General features: G+C 42.6%; 1 protein-coding gene across 5 annotated transcripts in view; it reads right to left on the bottom strand.

Annotated features, from left to right (window-relative positions):
* Positions 1-20,061, bottom strand: part of MYO9A (myosin IXA) — a 121,198-nt gene that overhangs the window by 78,970 nt on the left and 22,167 nt on the right. For 3 of the 5 annotated variants that reach the window (XM_088538240.1, XM_088538242.1, XM_088538241.1), the window contains exons 1-5: positions 13,534-13,737; positions 10,886-10,985; positions 9,029-9,085; positions 8,088-8,185; positions 5,895-6,021 (exon numbers count right to left, since the gene is read on the bottom strand). In XM_088538240.1, coding sequence (XP_088394366.1) covers positions 5,895-6,021; positions 8,088-8,185; positions 9,029-9,085; positions 10,886-10,985; positions 13,534-13,634 — 483 coding nt within the window. In that variant the 5' untranslated portion in view covers positions 13,635-13,737. Of the gene's footprint in view, positions 1-5,894; positions 6,022-8,087; positions 8,186-9,028; positions 9,086-10,885; positions 10,986-13,533; positions 13,738-18,219; positions 18,315-20,061 lie in introns of those variants that run through there. The other 2 variants (XM_088538243.1, XM_088538244.1) reach the window with 1 other exon arrangement.

The raw sequence follows: 20,061 nt of genomic DNA, 5'->3' as shown, positions 1-20,061 counted from the left end.
GATGATGCAGAATACTTATTGGTTAAGTTCAGAGGGCATCTTGATTTGTTGCTTTGACTCAAGAATTAGCATTGAGAGCAGCAAAAATAAGGCATAGTTTGCATACTTCTCACTTGAACTGAAGAAACCTTGCAATAATGATGCTGTAGAAGAGAAAATCTTCTACTAAAACCCCTTCTATGAAAAGCATCATCACAGGAGCCTCTCGGAGAAGCTCCAATAAAATTTTTGCATAACGGGCTTCCCCCGCAACAGCCAGTAACACACAATACAAGGAGCAGCAAGGCACCTACAAATGCTTTCTCGCCTACCAGCAACATCCGGATTATGAGAAACCAATGTCACACGTTGGGATGACAGACACGTGGCCTCAGTCACAAAGTTCAACCTCCCAAATCGACACAATCCGTCTTTTTGGTTCCAAGTTTCCAGTCAGCTCCTCTTCGCTCCTGGGCTCCTGCCTCATCAAATCCACTTTTGGGCATTTGCTGACTCGAACATGCGGATAAAGGGAAAAGCCGGGCGCTTTTTCAGCGCTTTGCCGCTGCCGAACAATCGCCCGGCCTCCGTCGGCTGCAAAGCTGGGAACAAAAGCAGGTTTGGGGCTGGCCGCGATGTCGCGCGAGCGGCAAACGCGCTGGAACGGGAGCAAGGGAGGCCTCGCGCAGCCACCAGCCACGAGCACGACGGCTTTGTTTCATTAGCCACGGCCACAGGCGGAGGGCTATCAGATAGTTACCAATAAAAGCAAGCCCATGCAATACTCTGGGTGCCAGGACTAAACAGCCAAACTGCTTCCAACTGCCAGATTTGTTAGTCAACACAGCAATTTTAAATGGCTTAAACAGCCACCCGTCCCCTCCTTTGCTATCCCCATCTGTCTGCTTTTCCCTCCAGTTTTCCTTTCCCTGCACAACCCTGCTGTCAGAGACCTGTGGATGTTTGTCCTTAATGCCCAAACCTGCCCTCCTTCCAGGCCAGCTGGCAGCCCCAAACCACCTTGTCACACAAAGATACCCTGGGTGAGGATGGGAAATTCAGCGGAAGGTCGAAAAGGAAATAAAGGCACCGGAGCAGAGCAGCAAAGAGGAAAACGCAACTTATTTCTCTAACTTGTACCCACCAAAATTATCCTTCTAAGTTTCGCCTCATGAACCTTTGGTTTTCCAGCATGAAAAGCAAAGTCTGGCTCTCTCAAAAAAGCTGCCAGAGTTTATATCGTAAACGCAGGGACAAAATTCACCCAGAAAGGCCAGTCACTGTTTCATAAATCATGATTTAAGAGCTCCTGGCCATATGCAAGCTGAGCTAACGCCGAAACGGCTGGACGACCAGACCTCTAAAAGGCAGTGAAGGATGACCGGGAACTCCTTCCCGGCTCGAGCGGCGGGGCGCAGGCAGCCTCCCACAAAGGCTGGGCCGCAGCCAAAGCGCCGCGCTGGCTTCCCCAGCGCCGCCGGGTATCGGGTTATAGCAGCTGCAGAATCGCTGCGTGAAGGAAAAGGAGCCGTTCCCAAATCGCGAGCGAAAAACTGTATCTTTTCGCCTCCCCTTCGCGCTGTCTCTGTATTTGAGACGGGGATTATGGCATTTCGTACTCGCAATGGTGAGCACAGACCTTGCTGGGACTGACGTTGTTTTCCCTCAGTTCTGATAAGGGTCTTGAAAAAGATGTCCGCTTTTTATTCAGGCTTTCTCGTAAGCCTTGATTTCCTTCCACATATCTTTAAAGAGCAAGACCAGCCAGAAGGTGACCTGCCCTGCCCCGAGCTCAGGCTCGGCCCTCCGCATTCCCAGAGCTCATCTGGAAGCTGGATTCCTAGGAGAAGGTCTCACTGCCCATGGAATGCTACCTTGCCATCCTCACCTTCCTTACATCCACCCTTTTCCTTCCATCAATCTTCTATCCAGGCAGACATCAGTCCCAAAACGAACATTGCCAACACAAAAAGGAGATTTAGGACGCTCATTAACGTATATTTACCTTTACTTGCCTTGAAAACCTTGAATCCAGGCAACACAGTATAAAAATGCTCTACTGACTGAGGGTACAATTTACCTTCCTTCCTCAATGCTCCATCTGCTGACATAATTTCCAGTTCTGGTAAATACACACGGTTAGAAGGCTCTTGCTTTTCTAATGCAAAAAAAGAGTCTCCTTTAAGATGAGCTCATACTAGGTCATTTCTAATAGACTTTTCCTGTTGGTTTCCTGATCCACAAATCAAAACCATATATCACTGTAGTTTAAGTATTATGCACTCTCGTAATAAAGAGAAATAGCTAAGAGCTTAAAAAAATATAAGGAAATGGTAGCAAAACAGAAAGGTCGTTGCTCATCCACAGCTTCGGCTTAGCTACAAGTTCTGAACAAACAGCTCCTCAACCTAAAATATAGCTGGAGTATCAGTTACATGGATAAATACAAAACCCCGCTGTTTTAAGTCCACGTTGAGCGCCTGGAGAATTTGTTTGGACTGATGGAAAGAGATGGATACCAACAGGGCCTAAGCTCAGCACTTTGAGGCTTTTGCTCAGAAAAGTCTTACAGAATCCTCTAAGGTTTCTGCAGAGGAGCTCTTCCTCTCTTCATAATGATTTCCCCATATATATAATATATATATATATGTTTTTTTTAAACAAAGCTCCACGTCTGCTCAATCCATCAGACAGCATTGACATCATGCTGCAGCACTGCATTTCAGCACAGCTTAAACAAAGGGCCGAGGAAAACCTGCCAAAACCCTCACATAATCCACGCGCTATGTCTGTTCCTGAAAAAAAATAAGGAGGAGGGGGAGGAAGAAAAAAGAAAAAAAAGAAATTGGGGTCTTACTGTAAATGAAACTACGATCCACAGAGTCTGGCCAAAATCCCTCATTGCGCTTTGCTTTTTCAGCAAATGCAGGTCTGAATGCTTTAATAAACCAAAAAAATACACTGGAAGAGGCTGGTACTAAAAAGAAAATCCACCTCAGTAGTTTATCTCCTTCCAAATTCCCTCAAAAAATCTGCATATTAGCTTCTTTTTACAGGACTCAAGGGGTTTTATGTAGAGGAAGAAGAGGTACAAGAGAGAAAGCAGAACTGCTATTCCATGTTTTTACCCTAATTGCTATGGCAGGGAAATTCCCCCAATAGCCCTTGGATGCTCAAAGGCTCCGCTCTGTCCAACGGGGTTTTTTTTCCCCCCTTCTTTCCTCTTCTCCTGCTGCCTACAAGTTCCATATGCTGCTTTTTTGTTCCCCCAACACAAAAGCACATGGCAAGGGAGCCTCCCAACACTTTTTTTGTCTTTAAATCATCTCTGACACCACGACATCACACTTCCCAGTCAATGACTCTCCAGCTGCTGTCTGACAAGTCCTCTTTTCCTTGGCCAATCCTTCAATGAACAAAGAATCCAACGAACAAAGAATCCACTGAGTCTTCCCCCTTTCCCCTTTAAAACAGAGCAAAACACCCCCAAAAATGTTGGGCTCTAAGTAAGAGGTCGCAGGTGAGCTGGTTTCTGAAAGTACTTTGCTGTGCTCTAGAATCTGCAGCCAAAAATACAGTAGCTACATAAAAAGAAGTTCAAGTATTTGTCAGCTAATACAATTTTTATGCTGTGCTGATTTTCCATTTTTAGCAATGGTAAGACCTAGAGAGGCAGCCAATTACCTTTTCAAGCCAATTGAAGTTTTCGGTAACAGCAGCATGAAAGAAAAAAGTTCACACTTTTCAGTAACCACAAAAAAACCAACCTCAAACATCTACCCAAGAGAGACAAACCATAAAGAGGCAGATAGGCCAACCAATATTTTTGCTTCTCGCCTAGAAAATCCACTACACTTAATTCAGAGAGTTTTAACTAACCAAGTAAATAGCAACGTGTAATTGATGCATTTTGATGTTATGTTTGATCTGCTTGAAGCCTTTAGTTCTCCTTTTTGGTCAAAACTGAATAAATCCTGCAGAAGATCTACTCAAGTCTGCAACGGTTCAGCGCTTTGGAAAAAGAAAGCAGGTCTATCCCTAAAACCAGCACTTACTCTTCTCATTTCAACTGGTCAGGGAGCAGGTTTATTGGAAAGTTTAGTGGTGCAGTCAGTATCTGCACTCCCATAGAGAAAAACACCAAATAAATGCAACCTTAGGAACGAGCAACAACACTCAGCCAAAAGCAGTTCTGTATTCTAACAAATGCATCTGTAACATCAAAGAACAAAATTATCTACTGCCAGTATTTCAGACAGACTAAAAGAGCATTCAACAGCCTGATGTTCTCAATCGCAAACAAATCAGAAATTCAAGACCCCGTATGAAGGGATCACCCTGATTTGCTCTCATTTCCAGGCTTTTATATAGTGTATATGACCACTTAGCTTGCAAATTAATTACTGAGATCAATAAAAAAAAATACCACTTTGCTCAGCTACAGCAGCTAAAGGCAAGTGAGCGCGGTGTCCACACCCCCCGTGCTATATCATGGCACGGCACTAAGCCATGGTTGACTCTATATGCCCAAATTAATGCATAATTTCACATGTACACGTGCAAAAAGCATCCTGATAACTTACTGCATACAGATGTTGCAGAAGAATTTGTTTGCAACAGAAAGCCAGGGCAAAGACCCAAAGCTTGGAACTTCTACAGATTTATAAGTCACTCTCTTGTTCAAAAATGTTTTCCAAAATACAACAACTTCTTGAATGCCTCTCTTCCCTGCTATGATATGGCCATTTTAAACCAAGCAAGATCAACTACCTTCAAGTCCAAATTCATCATTTCCTTCTGTTTATTTCTGCAGTCTCCAAGATGCAAAGAGCACACAGCTGCATCTACCCTCTTTTACAGAAGCTTCCTCTGCTTTATATGCAAACGGCAATGAAGTGCTAGGAAAATCTTTGAAAGCCAAATTCCTGAGTTGTTCAGTTATAGTGCAATAGCAGCTGGAGGAAGGAACGAGGCAGGGCCAAGTGTGCACAAAAAGCTATCACTGATGCTATCACAAAATGAGCAGAAATTAATCTTGAATACCCTCTAGCTAGTATTCAAAGGAGTTTAGGGGATCTAAGAGGTCCTTTTTTCCATCATCCACAGCAGCTGGCATCACTGAGCATGTTCCAGCAAGAGGTTTCAGTGAGATGGGATATGATGGGAATCAGCCAGGTGAGATGTGCTGAGGAACTGAAACCCTTCTCAGTGATACCAGCACAGCTGTAACCCACAGAGACAAAGTGCTTTTAGGCAGTAAAATTGCAGATAGCATCAACAGGCTGAAAACAGATTAGATAAATTTATGGATAATAGGTCCATAAACGGGTAGTAAAGTGACCAGGCTGGGACACAGTCTCCAGTGTGCCGGATACTTTGCCAGCATCCACAAAGGTTGTAACAGGGACAACAGAGAGCAAAACCCAGCCATGCTCATGTGTTTTCCCTACAGCATCTCCCAATGACACTACCAGAAACAGAAGAGGAGGCTGGACGGACCATCCATCCTTCCAGTTGCTCTAGTTTCTTCACTGGCTCTCTATGCAAGTATTGGAATAGACATCAGGAGCAGTGAGGAATTTTAGTGAGGGGGAGATGATGGTTATCAAATTAAGAAAATACTTCCTCCTAGCACTGGTTTACACTGTTATTTTAATCACAGAAACACTATTTTCAGTTAATTATACAGCATAATGAAACCAAAGTTGTAATAACGTTAAGATTAGGGGAAAAAAAAAAACCCACTACACCAAAAATCATTACAACTTTTCACCGACTTACACGTAAGAATGGCCAATATTAATGGTTACCACGAGAGAAAATTCTGTGAAAATGGCAATAAATTCTATTATAAAATAAAGGTAGCTCATTAGAAGGGCATGCAGACACTGCAGGATGGAAAGTGAAGGCTTTACCTCCAGCAGGTCCGAGACGATCGGCAGTACTTCGGGGTTACAAATGTCGATGGAATCGTCCCGATACGTTTTCTTTTTGTAGCGGATGTTACCCAAATGTAGTATCGCAGACAAGAGAGAGAAAATTCTAAAGAGAATAAAGAGAATTCGTTTGCAGCTGGTCATATTTCTCAAAGCTAAGGAAAAAGCCTCCCAATTTTCCATAGCCAACTTTGCTGCAAAACTCAATCCAGCATTTATTGGATGCCATCACCAGGAAAACAGCAAAACTACAAAACTCTTCAAAACAGTTTAAAAGAATGCAATTTCTCAGCCCACTTCTTGCACTACTTAATATTTTGCCACTCCTACAATACTTTTCATCCTCCCTCCTCAAAGTGCCATCTTCCTAGTTAGCTTGCTCATGTTATGGACAATCTGAAGCACTTTCTGCCCATAATTTCCAAGCACTTGCTCACAACCTGGCATTCAAAATAAGCACCCAAGTTGCATCACACAAGACTTCACTCTCACTTACTCAAGCCTGAACTTGCCCAGTGTGGGGACGCCCTCTCGGATTTAGTCTCAGCTTGGAAACCTCTACAAAAGAGCTTAAACGCTTTTATTTTACATAAGCAAATTAAGACAGGAAAAAAAAAGAGAAAATCACTGCTCCCATTACATTTATCTAACCAACTTTTTGGGGGGATAGTTTGGTAATGTTTAGAGTGATATTCTTCCTTCTACAATGTCTGCTCTTTGAGATTATCCAGTCATAGCTCACTTCAGCTATAAAATGTGTGTGCCTAGTTGTGCACACTCAGGAAAGCTAAAAACAAATAGAAATGAGTTCTGTTTTTCACAGATATGTGTGTGTGCACATGTACCCGTGTAAATAAAATCATAAATGGCATAAGTCATATCTAAACTAATCCACTGATAAGGACACAGACTATGCAGAGATAAAAAGAACAGTGACACTTGGCTACATTTTTAATTTAGTCAGATCTCTGGCATGAAAAACTAAATAAAAGAAAGTAACAAGAAAAATATGTAAAAATAAATAAAAGTAATATAAAATTTTAGGTAGCAACTTTGGCCTCAAGTTGATAAATTCTGATTTGTAAAACTTAGCTTTTAATTATATACCTGGTCCCCAGCATGACTTCTACCTTCTATTTGCTGTAACAGGACTACATAGCTTAAAAAGATTTTCAGACTGATGAAACATTTTTATATGGGAGTAGAAGACGGGACATTATGTCCCACAGCCAAGGGCTTCCAAATGACAGCTCAGGCGCTTTGCTCAGACTCAGAAATAAAGAAAAATGATGCTTAAAACATAAGGAGGCAATCCACTCAGCTGCAAAAGATGTTAGCATCTTAAAGTTCATTTACCCTTGGTGATGAATAGGGCTTCAAGTGCCATTAGTACAAAGCAGTAACTCCCTGTTGCCACATATTTCAAACAGAAAGGAAAATGTGTTCATTAAATTACGGTTCAAGCCTTTTACTCATTAAAAAAAGTGTGTGTTCCAGTTACTGATTTGCATTTCACTGACACGGATACTGTCAAAAACAATACTTGCTTTGAGGTCATTTTTTTAATATATATTTTTTTTACTATGTGCCAACTCCTTTAATAACATATTGGTCAAATTCATTCTAACTTTCTCAAGACGATCAAACAATGAAATACACCAATGATTAACACTCCCAAGAATTATTTTCAGTTTCAGTTGAAGAGGAGCCCCAACTCCAAGCATGTCATTTCCCAGAGAAGACAGCAACAGGCTCAGTTTTCATCCACTGTCCTGGTGATGAAGGCCTGATGGTAACATCCTTCTTCCAAACTGGCAGGTCAGTGCAAAGCATTTAAGCACAACTAATACTTCAAAGATTACAACAAGGGTTTACACCAGTTTCTGGATTCATGTTACACAGAGTAGCCAGAGAACCTGCCAGAAAAGGTAGGTTTATTCACAAATAGTTCAAAAATGTTTTAAGGTTACCAACCTCTTGCAGCCCCTCAACTTGCATAAGCAGAACCTACACTGCTGATGGGTGCATTTTGCTTTAAACATATCACAACACCTTTAAACATATCACAACAGCGATCTGATATTTTTGACAGCGCCCAGTAGATCAAGTTAGCCTAAGCCATGTGCAATATTTTCCTGATTATGCCTGCTTTAATATGGCAAACAAACTCACTGCCTGCGAGTCTTGGGGAGGAAGCCCACCATCTCCATGGCTAGCTGCAAGCGCTCAAAGTCGTGCTTCAGGTCCTCCCCTTCGACGGAGAAGCAGTCCTGCGGGGTTCAAAGAGAAAGATGAAGCAGTTAAAGAAATTAAGAGCAGAACAGGTCCAGATGGCCGCTTCAGCACTCCATAAATAGCAGTCTGTAATTTCCATGCTTTTTCTGGCAGGGGGAAATGAGATATACAGGAGGCCCCACAAACATTATGGGGAATAACTGTGGCTAATTACCAACCGTACCCAGCCCTTCCAACACTGCTGAGTGTGTGCTTCAAGTACCTCGTCCGCTCCTCCGGCATCGCTTTGAGTGTCACAGCAGCACCAGGACATTTACAGGTGGCTTGAGCCCTAGCAATCATCCTGGGTGACAGGGAAAAGCCCAGGGTATCTTTAAGGGCAAACCATCACTGGAGAAAAGAGGTCATCTACCATGAACCATATACACCATATATAGATATGTGTGTGTGTGCGCGTATAATTTGCTGAGTTTTAGAAGCATTAAGCATTTTTTCTCCATTTTCCCCCTTTTTCCTAGAAGCTGGCCAGCAGTTATACCACTGTAGCCACTGTGGACTACTGTTGAAACGAGCCGTCTCTAGGGGCCAAGCTATTCTTACCATAAATTGATGAGAATTTTCACCATCACATAACATGGTTTATTAAAGAACAGGTATTTTAACAAAAAGTTACAGGTATTTCTTCAGACTAGATGCCCAAGCTAACACCCAAAAGAGGCAAGCAACCAAGAGGACAACGCAGAAAGCATTGACATTGTCCTGAGCTAAATCAAGAGCAACATCACTGCAGGGTGAAGAGGGTTACTGGCAACTAATCTGCTTTCTGCTTTCTCCTCGGCCGCAGCCAGGCAGGAGGGGACGGTGCTGGTTGTACTGACCGGCTCGCCATCGCAGCCATAGTCCTCCCAGCTCTGCCTGCGGGGTCTCCTCGTCAGCTGAAAAGCAAAAGCAGATCAAGTTAGGCAGTATTTGGACTAATATTAATTCAAATAAACAGTGGATTAAGCGATTAATACAAATAAGCAGCGCCAAGTATGTTCGCAAGTTGCAGGGCTGGACTTCTACCAGTCTTATCCGGTACGTAGAAGACGTCCAAACTCAGCAGATGCAAATAAAGTTGTTCATAAAAAAACAAAAATATTTTTTCCAGCTTGCTTTCTATATTTACATCAACAAAATGACAGAACATTTTAGGCTGAAATCTCAGAATAGATTACTTCTCATCTGCAATGCAAAACGCAATTTTGTTTTGCATAACACAGTGTGAACTGAGGAACCTGGGAACAGGAAAATGATTTTTACCTCAAGGGCTAAGTCAGTCCTTGAGCTAAAGGATCTGTTTCAAGGTTTGATAGCTTTGTAGTTTTAATTTTTACAGCTAAACTTCTATGCTCATCTCCAAGTCTGCTCTTTTTCCTTTCAATGGGTATGGATTTCTCTCTGACACGTTTAAGAAGCCACGGTCACAGGTCATTTTATTACATTGCCCTTCTACGTTTCCAGAGTTTACATCCTTATTTAACTTCCTCTCTTTTTTTTCCTGTTTTCTCTTTATTTTGCTTTTCTTCCCTTGACTAAAGGGCATGGGAAAGATGTTATTGCACTGTTAGAAAGCCTTAACACAAAATGGAGCATTGAACATATTCAAAGGAGCTATTTTCACATCATTTTCAATGCAAACTTGTCTCTCTCACACTAATAAGTGCAATAAAATGGTTATGATCAAAACACTAAAAATCCAAAATGTCACTATGCTGCACATATTGCATTTATGTAAGTCCAGAGCCTACTTCCGTGATCCACTGGACAGAGCTTTGCATCTTTTGCAGTCTACTTAGACAGAATGTAGATTAAAACACATTTTTCAACCTATAATATTCATTCTTTTCAGCTCAATACATTATAGGCCCCTTAAAGTGTTACAGCCCTTCAAATTTTAACTGCTACTATTAAAAGAAGAGGGGGGAAAAAAGGATTATAATTAAAAGCAATGTTTTAGACTAACATAAAACTACCGGATTGCCCAACAACATCTGCGAAGCTGCCAAAACATTCAATCCAAATTATCTTGGCACTTCCCGACTTCAAGACTGCGGCGCAGATGGCTGTAGAGAACACACGACGTTCCCCAACCTCTGCAGCGCATACGGACGTGGAAGGCACAAACGCGGCAACGGAGCAAGAGCCTGAAACTCTTAATATGTTCCTCATTTGTGTGAATTTCCTGATCCTGCTAAGCGTGGGTGGTAGTCATTAATATTACAATATACTTTGACTTTGATAGCCCACTTTAAAGGTCTTTAAAAAGCCCTGGGTAATGGAGACATTTAACGGCGTTAAATTATATTTCTAGCTAGACTAAAGGCTATTTGTATTATCCTCTGTGCATGAGTGTTTCTCTCTCTTCTAGGTTAACCTACTTGTTCCTGCTCCTCAAGTTTCCACTCAAAGAAAATTGCAACGACACTTTTCAAAATCGTCATATGAAGTAACTACAAGTTCCCCATTCCTAGTCTTTTTTTTTTCTCCTCTCTCTCAAGCAAAAAAAAAGCAGCATCAGTTGATAACAGCATCTTAAACACCTGAAGTAAATTAGGTCTGCTAAAGCATAAATTTAGCTGTCCGACTGTAGCAGCTATTCCTGTGGCCCCCACTTTCTTTACTGGGATTAAGCAGCAGCAACAGAAAAGGCAACCGGTCAACCAAGCTGAGTGCCCACTGCAAGGCTGGCCCACCTGGTTGAGGTAATGATACTCCTCAGGCTGCTTAAGATGAAAAGCGGATCTTTCTTCCTCGCTCGCTCCTGCCAGGAGGTAATAAAATACATGGTAGTTCCTGGTAACAAATAAAAATGATGTTAAACTTGAAACCAAATACCAGTCTTAAACAGAGAAGCAAACACCAATTTCCCAATTGTAAACTCAGGCTTGGTGGGCATCCTGAGCACACAGCGCAGGGAAGGCGACACGGTTCCACGTTAGCAAGGTGACTTTGATAGAAGTCAGCCACTTAGTGGGCAGGGCAGCAAGATAAAACCCCTAAAAAAATCATGAATTTGGAAAGGGCACACAGCATATCTTCAAATGTGTCTTGAATGAGATGCATCTGTTTCCTGGACATCTAAGAGACCTACTGAAACCAAAAACTCCCTGCGACCACCCAGTTCCCAACAAACCAGGAGGAATGTGAAGTCCAGACCATTTTATTTAATGGGAAGACTTACCATAAGCAGAGTTTACATGGTGATACACCCAGTCGTGGTCACTTGAAAGACACCCTGCTGTTGGGACACCTAACAGCCAGTGAAACCCTACGCCACTAGAGCCCTTCAAGAAGGGCTCAACCTCTTGAGCTCAAGCCAAGATTAGAGTGCTAAATTCAGCTGAAATGCATGAAGAAGCCCCGAATTCAATTTAAAAAGCCCTTAGTGGGCACATGGAATAAATACACAAAGTCCAGACTGCGTTGCAGTGACTGTGTGGCATTGATTTAATGCAGACAGTGGTTTTGAGACCAGCCCATATCCAGCTTACATTGCTGCAGAAGATCAAACCAGGTAACAGAGAACTAGGTGCTCTATTCCATCCAAGGACACGCACCCTCCAGCAATGCAGTTCTAAAATTCCTAGATAACATAGTCACGTTTTGCTCCACAAATGCGTGGAATGGCTACATACTTGCTGGAATCGAAACAACATACTTCCCTAAAATTCAGAAATTACTATTAAAAAAAACTGCATTGCCATAAAGAAGCCAATAATTTCACAGTTCCAGTATTGTAGAGTCAGAATGGAAATTCTTCTATTTTCATGGCTACTAACATATTCAAAATACTTGAATATTACTAATAGTACAAAGCACCAAGTAAGTGCATCTGCTTTGTTTCAAAAGGACTATAAAACCCTTCGTGCTAACAACAGAAGAGTATTTCTAAAATTAAAACTTGGCTTTTATGACAGACATTTTCCAAGGGGAAACATATTTAGCCTGCTTACAATGCTCCCAAGTACATTTGTCACACTGGAGGCTATGTCATTTAACTTTGGGATCAATCCATCAGCATTTGAAGAAACATCTCCCACTAGACCCTTTGGCTGGTGAAGGGGAGGTTACAACCTCCCAGTGAGTGACAAGAATCTCCCATCTGCATCTCAGATTTGATACAGACTTCCACAAGACCAACTACCTCCAAGGGAGCACCGCCAGAGGTGCTGAGAGCTGAGACACCTCAGAAGACAGAAAATTCACTCTCTGTCACATTAGAAGCAGCAAACTTGTTCAAAATCAGAGTAGTCAGGTGGACTTCAGCACCCAGCTCCAAAACTGACATCAAAAAGCCTGAAGTTCAGTGGCCACCTCAAGCAGCTCTGCAGTTCAACCAGCATCTGAGATCTGCTCCTGCAGCTGCCCAGGGCTAGGGTGGCCTTAGCAGCTGGGTCATCTACTTCTGCCTGACTCCGAGATCCCAAGCGGTGGATCCAGAGAGCTGCTCCCAAATCTCATGGCCTTGGGCACAGCCAACAAATCTGCCTTCTCCTCCAACACGTCCCTGAGCTTCCCCCTTCTAAAAACATAGCCCAAGGAGTGGATGGTTCTTGCTTTAATAGGAAGCAAATCTGAGGATTTGCTCAGAAGCAAAAATGGGTTCTGATCTCCACTTAGCCAGCAGCTTCAAACACATCTGTGCCACCAGTCAGAGTGAGCTAGGAATTAATCCGGGTGGAGATCCCTTCATGCTCCTGGCACATGGAGCAGTGCAAAATCCTTGGGTGCTGGAAACGATCAAAACAAGATGGATTCATCATCCACCTGAAATCTGGGCTATCTAACCCTAGTTCGGGAGACAGAATGGAGTCACTCACCAGGCAGCAGCTTAGACATCAGAGCACTTGCTTAGAAAATGGGAGATACAGATCTGCAACGCCTGGATAGCACTTTTTGCACCAGCACTATTTTCTAGGCTAACGTAGCAAAGCTGCTGCCTCCATCTGCCACATTTTGGCAAAATGCAAATCCTGCTCACTTATTTCAAATTTTTTGGCAGGCAGTCCTCGATGCACAGGTATTTACTGTTGCACTTAGTCATTACAGCATGTGTGATCAGAGCTAGTTTAAACACACGCTCAGCGGGCCAGGATGTGAGATGAGACAACTTGGTATCTTCTACTCCAAATTCAAACTAGAGATTTTCTTGCTCGCTCCAGCCAGCATGACACAGAATTTAAGTACATGATTTATTGTGGAAGTAACTATCATCACGTTATCAGAAATGTGACAATCTTGACCCCCCTTTCCAGTTGAAACAAGATTTTGAGCTCCCTTTGCTGTGCTATCAAGACATTCAAAAATCAAAACCAACCATAGAAGCAAAATAGACACCTACCGTTCATTGTGTTCCTGATAGACTAGTCTGGATTTCTCTAGGAGATACTTTTCAACATAAGCTCTGGAAGGGAGGGGAAAAAAAAAAAAAAAGTTATTCATTGACCAAATATTGACTGTAAACGAACGCAGCTTCACTGGGACTTTTCAGTTTCGGTATACAAAAAAAAAAAAAAAAAAAAAAAAAGCTTCAGCCTTGTTTCACTTAGTTATATAAATTTCTTCCTAGGCTGAACAAGCCCAATATTATGTTTGGCTTTTGAGGTTTTTGGGGTTTGATACAAAGCCAAAACTAACTTGGATATGAAAAACATGATCTCAGATGAGCTAGCCTATGGGCAGGGAGCACAGGGGAAATTTTGACAGAAACTACGAATCTAGGATACCTATTTAATCCAAAGCCAGCAAAAAAAAAAAAAAAAAAAAATCACTTGCAGACCCAGGGTCATGCCTGATCAGATCCTGCTTCAATACGAAATACATCTGGATGCACAAGTTTGCAAAGGAAAATTTAGCTACAGAATCAGTACCCAAATTATCACTCCTCTCTGCCAGAACGGCTGCTTTTCAATAAAAACTTGGCATATTACATCGTGGCTATGCTTGAAAAAAACAAAAATGCACAAGTTTGTGGAGCTGACATTTTATCCCAGTGGCCTTCTTAATAAACAGGCTTAATTTACATATTAATACAAAGCTTTTCTAGCTAGAACAAGATTCATCTTCTTTTCCTGCAGAGTAGCGATAGGGATTTAGATCCTGGGAGTTGTCACTTTTGATGATGCAACTCGAAATGCAAAAGCAGCCATAGAAGTCCAATGACGTGGCCGTAACCTCAGCATGGTTTCAACAACTCTGTTAAGTAGCACGTACAAGTCAGAAAATCCCACGGACTTCGGACACTGCGGGCCAACGAGATGCCTCTACACCTAGGTCCTCACTGAGACCTCCCGCTGGGGAAGCAGACCTACTCATGGCTTGTGTTCTCGACAAGCCTTCCCTTCTCCCAGAGAAGTCGCTTGGATGTGCCCCAGAGTTTCGGGACAGCCCCTTCGGCAGCTCCTGGGAGAAGCTACCGTGACCGGCATATTCAGTCCACAATGGGATGCTCTTCATGTGTTGGAAGAGTAAAGAAAGGGACACCAAGCCTGAGCAAAGCGGTAGTACTGCTGCTCCTAAGGTGCACCAACAGACTTGGATGATCCTCTCCAGTAACACCCCTTTGCCTTCTCTTTCTTACTTTAAGGATAAATTCATATTTGACAATTTTTTAGGCCAAGAAATGAAATTCAGAGTAGACTCAGTGAGTGATTGGGGTAGGGAAAAGGGTATTCGAATGTCCCAATCCCGCTCAGGCAGCAGTTCAGCACACCACTATTAGACAGTCTGGATCAAGTCCATCACTCTTGACAGTTAATCCTTTCCTCGGTAATTTCTGTTCTCATTATATGCAAAAAAATAAAGGTAAGATTCATACAATAATTTAGGTTTGAAGAGCCCTTTGAAGATATCTAGTCAATGGCAGTCATATGACACAGTCAAATCCCCTATTTAAAGCAGGGCCAACTACATTTTTCTTTTGGTAGATCCAACCAAAACGCCATTCCCGAAAGATGCTCCTTGCTTGCTGCAAAGATCATAACGAATAAATGTCCCAAGAAGCACACATAGGATCATGAAAAGAGAAACTAAAATAAGTACCAGACATCCCCAAATGTCTTTCCACTCTTGCCAATTATATAAATTACATAATTATATAAAATGTGTCTTTCCATTATTCACAGGTTTAATAGTAAAGAAGAGTTACGAGCTTGTGCAAAATACTAAACCAGCCATGCTACTGAACCTGTATTTAGCAAACCAGTAGTATTGCCCTCAAATTTGAGGATGAATTTAATATACGTATGCCAGCATGCAAAGCACTCAAGTACAACATGCTTGAAAGTGCTAACTCATGGTATTTGTGATACAGGCTCATGCCACTGCACAAATTTAACATTATACCTCTGCACTGTTGCTTTTTAATTAAATGTCTCCTATCTGGCTCTTCTGCCATTTCATGAAGCATTTAAGATGTTTTGGCTTTTGATCATCTTACAGGGAGTTGGTAAAGCCCGTTCTCCAGAAGTCACTTATCATTGAACAGGACTTAATAAAGTCATAAAGTCTCATGGGAACGCACTTAAACGTACCCATTGCTCATGCCCCATCAATCTAAAGCACATCTTCAAAGGCTTCATTTCATGGGGTGGGGTTGGCTACTGCTAAATATCTCAGCTATTGCATATCTTAAGTTTATATTCTCTTCAAGCCCTGGTTTGTACTCAGTTCATAATCAAATACGTGGCTGATATTTCCAGCCCAGGAAGAGTGCAAATTTCTGATTTGGGGTCATGATTTGCAGTTATGTGGAGCACAGCAAACGTACGCACTGAACGGGGAGATCCTCCATTCAGGTAGCCAGACTCAAAGCACTTAAAACCTACGCAAAGCTTTTTTAAAAAGACAAAACAAACCTGTCAAGTTCTTTTTAAGGCTATGGAAATGCAGTATTTTATTCTCATCCCCCAGGAAGAGCTCACAGTTTTTAAAAGGTCTTTTCACTGTCAGCGGGGTAGCGCTTCAAGCTCGCAGCAAAGCACAGACACCTCACACCATGCAATAAAGGACCAGATAAGCATATTTTTACAGAAAAGACAGAGTATTCCTCTTCTTTCTAGAGCCAGAAGACACTAGTACAACGATAATTGGCAGAGACCTGCAAATAGCAGTAGAGGCCACTACAGGAGAGCAGATATACCGTGACAAAGTATATCCAATATATATATAATATATATAAACATGCTGTTAAGACATGTGTTGGATTCCTGCTACCTGACGCTAAGGAATTTAAAAATTCAGGCTTATCCTTATATAACTGAACTGCTGACCAAATTTAATAATAAAAAATAATCATCAGACTAGAAATGGGATGAAAAAACAGTTGCTAAATTGAAAGGTCTACGGACTATTCAAACTCATAAGCAAGGGAAGAAGGGAAGAAAAATGATTAAAGGCATTTGTGTGATACTGCTCTGCTGAAAAATAAGAGAAAAAAATTTAAAGCAGCTCGCTAAAAATAGGTACAAGCCCCAGCAAGAGACATCTCAGCTAGCTGCAGAAATAATACATCCCCTAGAAAGCCACTTTGGCACTTTATTTTGCAGTCAAGTTAATTAGCCCAGACGAAAGCAGAGCTGATGTAGCCCTTGCTCATTTACAGCGAGCTTAAGTGATACCCTGACCCTGAAGCGAGCTGCAAGGAAAGCCCAGCTCGCATGAGCCCATGCACAGCGTTTCCACTTAGTAATGTGAATTTCAGCTGCGTTGCCCTTGAGTTTTGGAGAGCAGGAGCAATGCTGGAGAGAAATCACAACTTGTAAGGTGGAGGACCATGATGGAAACGAGGGTCTCCTTGGACACCGCGGGGACAGAGAGATGGGTTCTAGGAATGACACAAGCAAGCAGACATGAGGAGCTGTGACAGGGTGAGCTCCCCAGAGCAGCTCTAATGCACATGGGCAGCTGGAGCAGCCTTTTGCCCAGGACAGAGGAGCTGCATCACTACAGGAGATGTCTTCGCAAGCTCCAAGCAAGCAGGAAGGTCACTGCAGCTCCCCGCAGCCCTCCAGCTTGGCCACAGCAAGTTTTAGCCATAGTTAAAGAAGCACAATACTCCCATTAACAGCCCTTAAAATCTCCAACCTGGATATCTGTAAAACATCATTAGTGTTTTCCTGCTTTTCTACATTCTGTCCTTTACTGGGCTTTTATTGAACAAGGTCCCACCTGCTAACTGCTCAAGCACTTAGTTCAGGTTGCGGTAAAACCTCTGATACTCTCTCAACCCACCACCAACAGCCTTGAAACCACTTTTACAGTGGATGAAAGCAACTGCATCATCCTACAACCTCCAAAGCAGCTGCCTCCGCCAATTTCTCAGACAGATTTATGCAATAATTAGGCTGAAAAGAACTTTTGGAGGTCATCTTGTCCAAGAGCCTACTCAAAACACAGCTGAAACCAAAATTCAGACTGCACAACACCCTGAGCTGCCTGACAAGTTCTTGGTACCTTCAAGGACAGAGATTTTTAGTATCTCTGGGACAGGGCCCCTGTCCCAGTGTTTGACCAGCAGAATGTTTGTATCTCATCGGAGTTTGGCTTGCTGCCACTTGTGCCCTTCTGCTACCAGGCTAACGCGTTCCCTTCTGCTGCCGTGGCGGCTGTTTGCAGAAAAGACACATTTCCGCTTAATTATGCGGGTGACATCATGATTAATGGGAGACGGATGGATAAATCACGAGTGTGTGATGGTTAAATCACAAGCGCGTGAGCTGGACCAGCCCGGCCGGAACGGGAGAGCCCAAGCCGGCTGCTTTTCATCCTCTCCTGCCCCAAGATCCAGGCACACACTGGCTGGTTTCAAGCAAGCTCGGGCATCTTCTCATTTCCATTTGCAGCACAGATATGCCAACATTGCCAAATGGTTTATATAAATTAAAAAAAAAAAAAGGGCATAATTTGGGGAAATATTCCGGCCAAAAAAATCAATCTTATTTCATGCATTACCTCTAAGAGCTTAGCCTCCCTGTGCAAGGAAGAACACTGCTGTTAAACACCACGTTCCAGCCGGGATTGCACTTACCCGCGCACAGTGCCCGTCTCCTGGTAATTCACTTGGATAAACTTGCCAAAGCGGCTCGAGTTGTTGTTGTGGGCTGTCTTGGCATTTCCAAAAGCCTGTTAAAACAGAGATACCATCGTTAGACTGGAAAAGCCACCACCATACCTAACTTGCAGGCACAGTCCAAGCAACTTTGGAGATTTTGCTCTCAGCAGATAATTACTAGGAAAAAAAAAAAAGTGGGGAAAGTCAGTGAAACGGTCTACAAAATAACATGATAAACTTCTGGGACCACGTTGATTTGCAGGTTGATGAGCCTGAAGGAAGGATAAACACTGTTTAAATATAACGCATTAGTTATACTAGAGACATTTAATATTTTAAACTATTATATTCTACATTAAGGCCTATATTTTATTCATGCAAATAAATATAGAAGTACACTGCTTCAACAAGACTCCTACTCTTAATGAGCTGAAGGAAGCTGCTTTTTAATTAGGTATGAAATTAAAGAAAACACTTTGAAGGCTGCTCGGATGTCAGACAGTGTAGCATGTGACATTCACTTAACCTATAGGATTTTCAGTATTTCAAACGCTCAATTTTTTTTTTTGCTGTAATTGTCCCCAGATTGAAATATTTTAATTAATATTAATTTGGAAATATATTTTAGGTTTTTATTTAATAAAGCTAACATGGACAGTCTGCTACTGCTTTTTAAAAGCAATCTCTGAACGAAGGAGCTGGGCGAAACCTCTCAGCGCCGCATCTCAAAGTTGCTCAGCTGAGATCTGTAATTCCCAATTGTGCCCAGGGTATCTTAAAAACCCTGTTCCCAGCGATAGGACGAGTCAATCTGCTAGGTATGGTTAAAGCTTCATTTATTTAATCCATCTTGATAATCTTTTAACTTTTCTCCCAATCCAAACCTTATTTAAAGCAATTCTATGTACGATAATTTCCAAGAGCTGTTTGTGTATGTGCACCGAATTACAATTGCAAATACACATTGGACTGAGGCTTAATATCAGAATTGAGGTCCTAGCTCTCAGTAGAGTTATCTCCTACTCCGCTACTTGCTAGAAAAGATGAAAACGGGGTTTAACCTTAACAATCCCAAGCTTTTCAAATGACCTTTCCCACTTTTATTTTGCAGTTGAAAGGAGAAGAAAGGCCAAGGAAGCCTTCCCGAAAAGGCAGCTGGTAACGTTCCCCTTACGCATCCCCGGGCTATGATGCTCGGTGCTCACTTCTACTTCTCTCTTCCCCGGGGAACTTTATTTAGCTACACGTAGGGACAGGCTGTCATCCCAGTCAAGCCAGCTGGGGCAAGAGGATGAGGACGGTTGCTCTGACAAGCAGAGCCTGGAAGTAAACTGCAGATATTCCCATGGAGGAGGGTTGGGTGAAGCCCAAGGAAGGATTGCAGAGCGGGGAGCTCGGCTTAGACTCGCGGACACAACCCTTGCCGGCTGCAATTGCTGCCTACCTCGCTCTGCTGTAGTCAAATCACCAAGGTGAGGAAGACGCATCGCTTGTCACATGGGGCATTGAACCTGGCTGAAAGGGGATTTCTTAGGAGGATACTGAGTGATTTTTTTCCTATTTGAATGCCCAAATTTGTTTAAACTCAAGGCGTTGCATACAGATTTGCTTCAGTTGACTGAAACGAGTCCAGCAGTACCAGAAACCTGCCAAACGAGCAAGTTGTACCTGCATTTACTGCGCAATGCTGATGTCAAGCACATAGTTAAGTAGCATTTCCATAGAGAATTCCAAAATGTTTTTAGGCTGCCGTACTCGTTATCTGCTCAGACCCCTCCGAAATCGCTAGGCCAGGGACATGCCCACGCTCAGTGGTTT

The sequence above is a fragment of the Tinamus guttatus genome, unplaced genomic scaffold (genome assembly GCF_059628265.1).
Source record: "Tinamus guttatus ecotype Peru unplaced genomic scaffold, ASM5962826v1 Tinamus_guttatus_pri_ptg000942l, whole genome shotgun sequence".
NCBI lineage: Eukaryota > Metazoa > Chordata > Aves > Tinamiformes > Tinamidae > Tinamus > Tinamus guttatus.
This window is presented reverse-complemented; position numbering and strand designations above follow the sequence as displayed.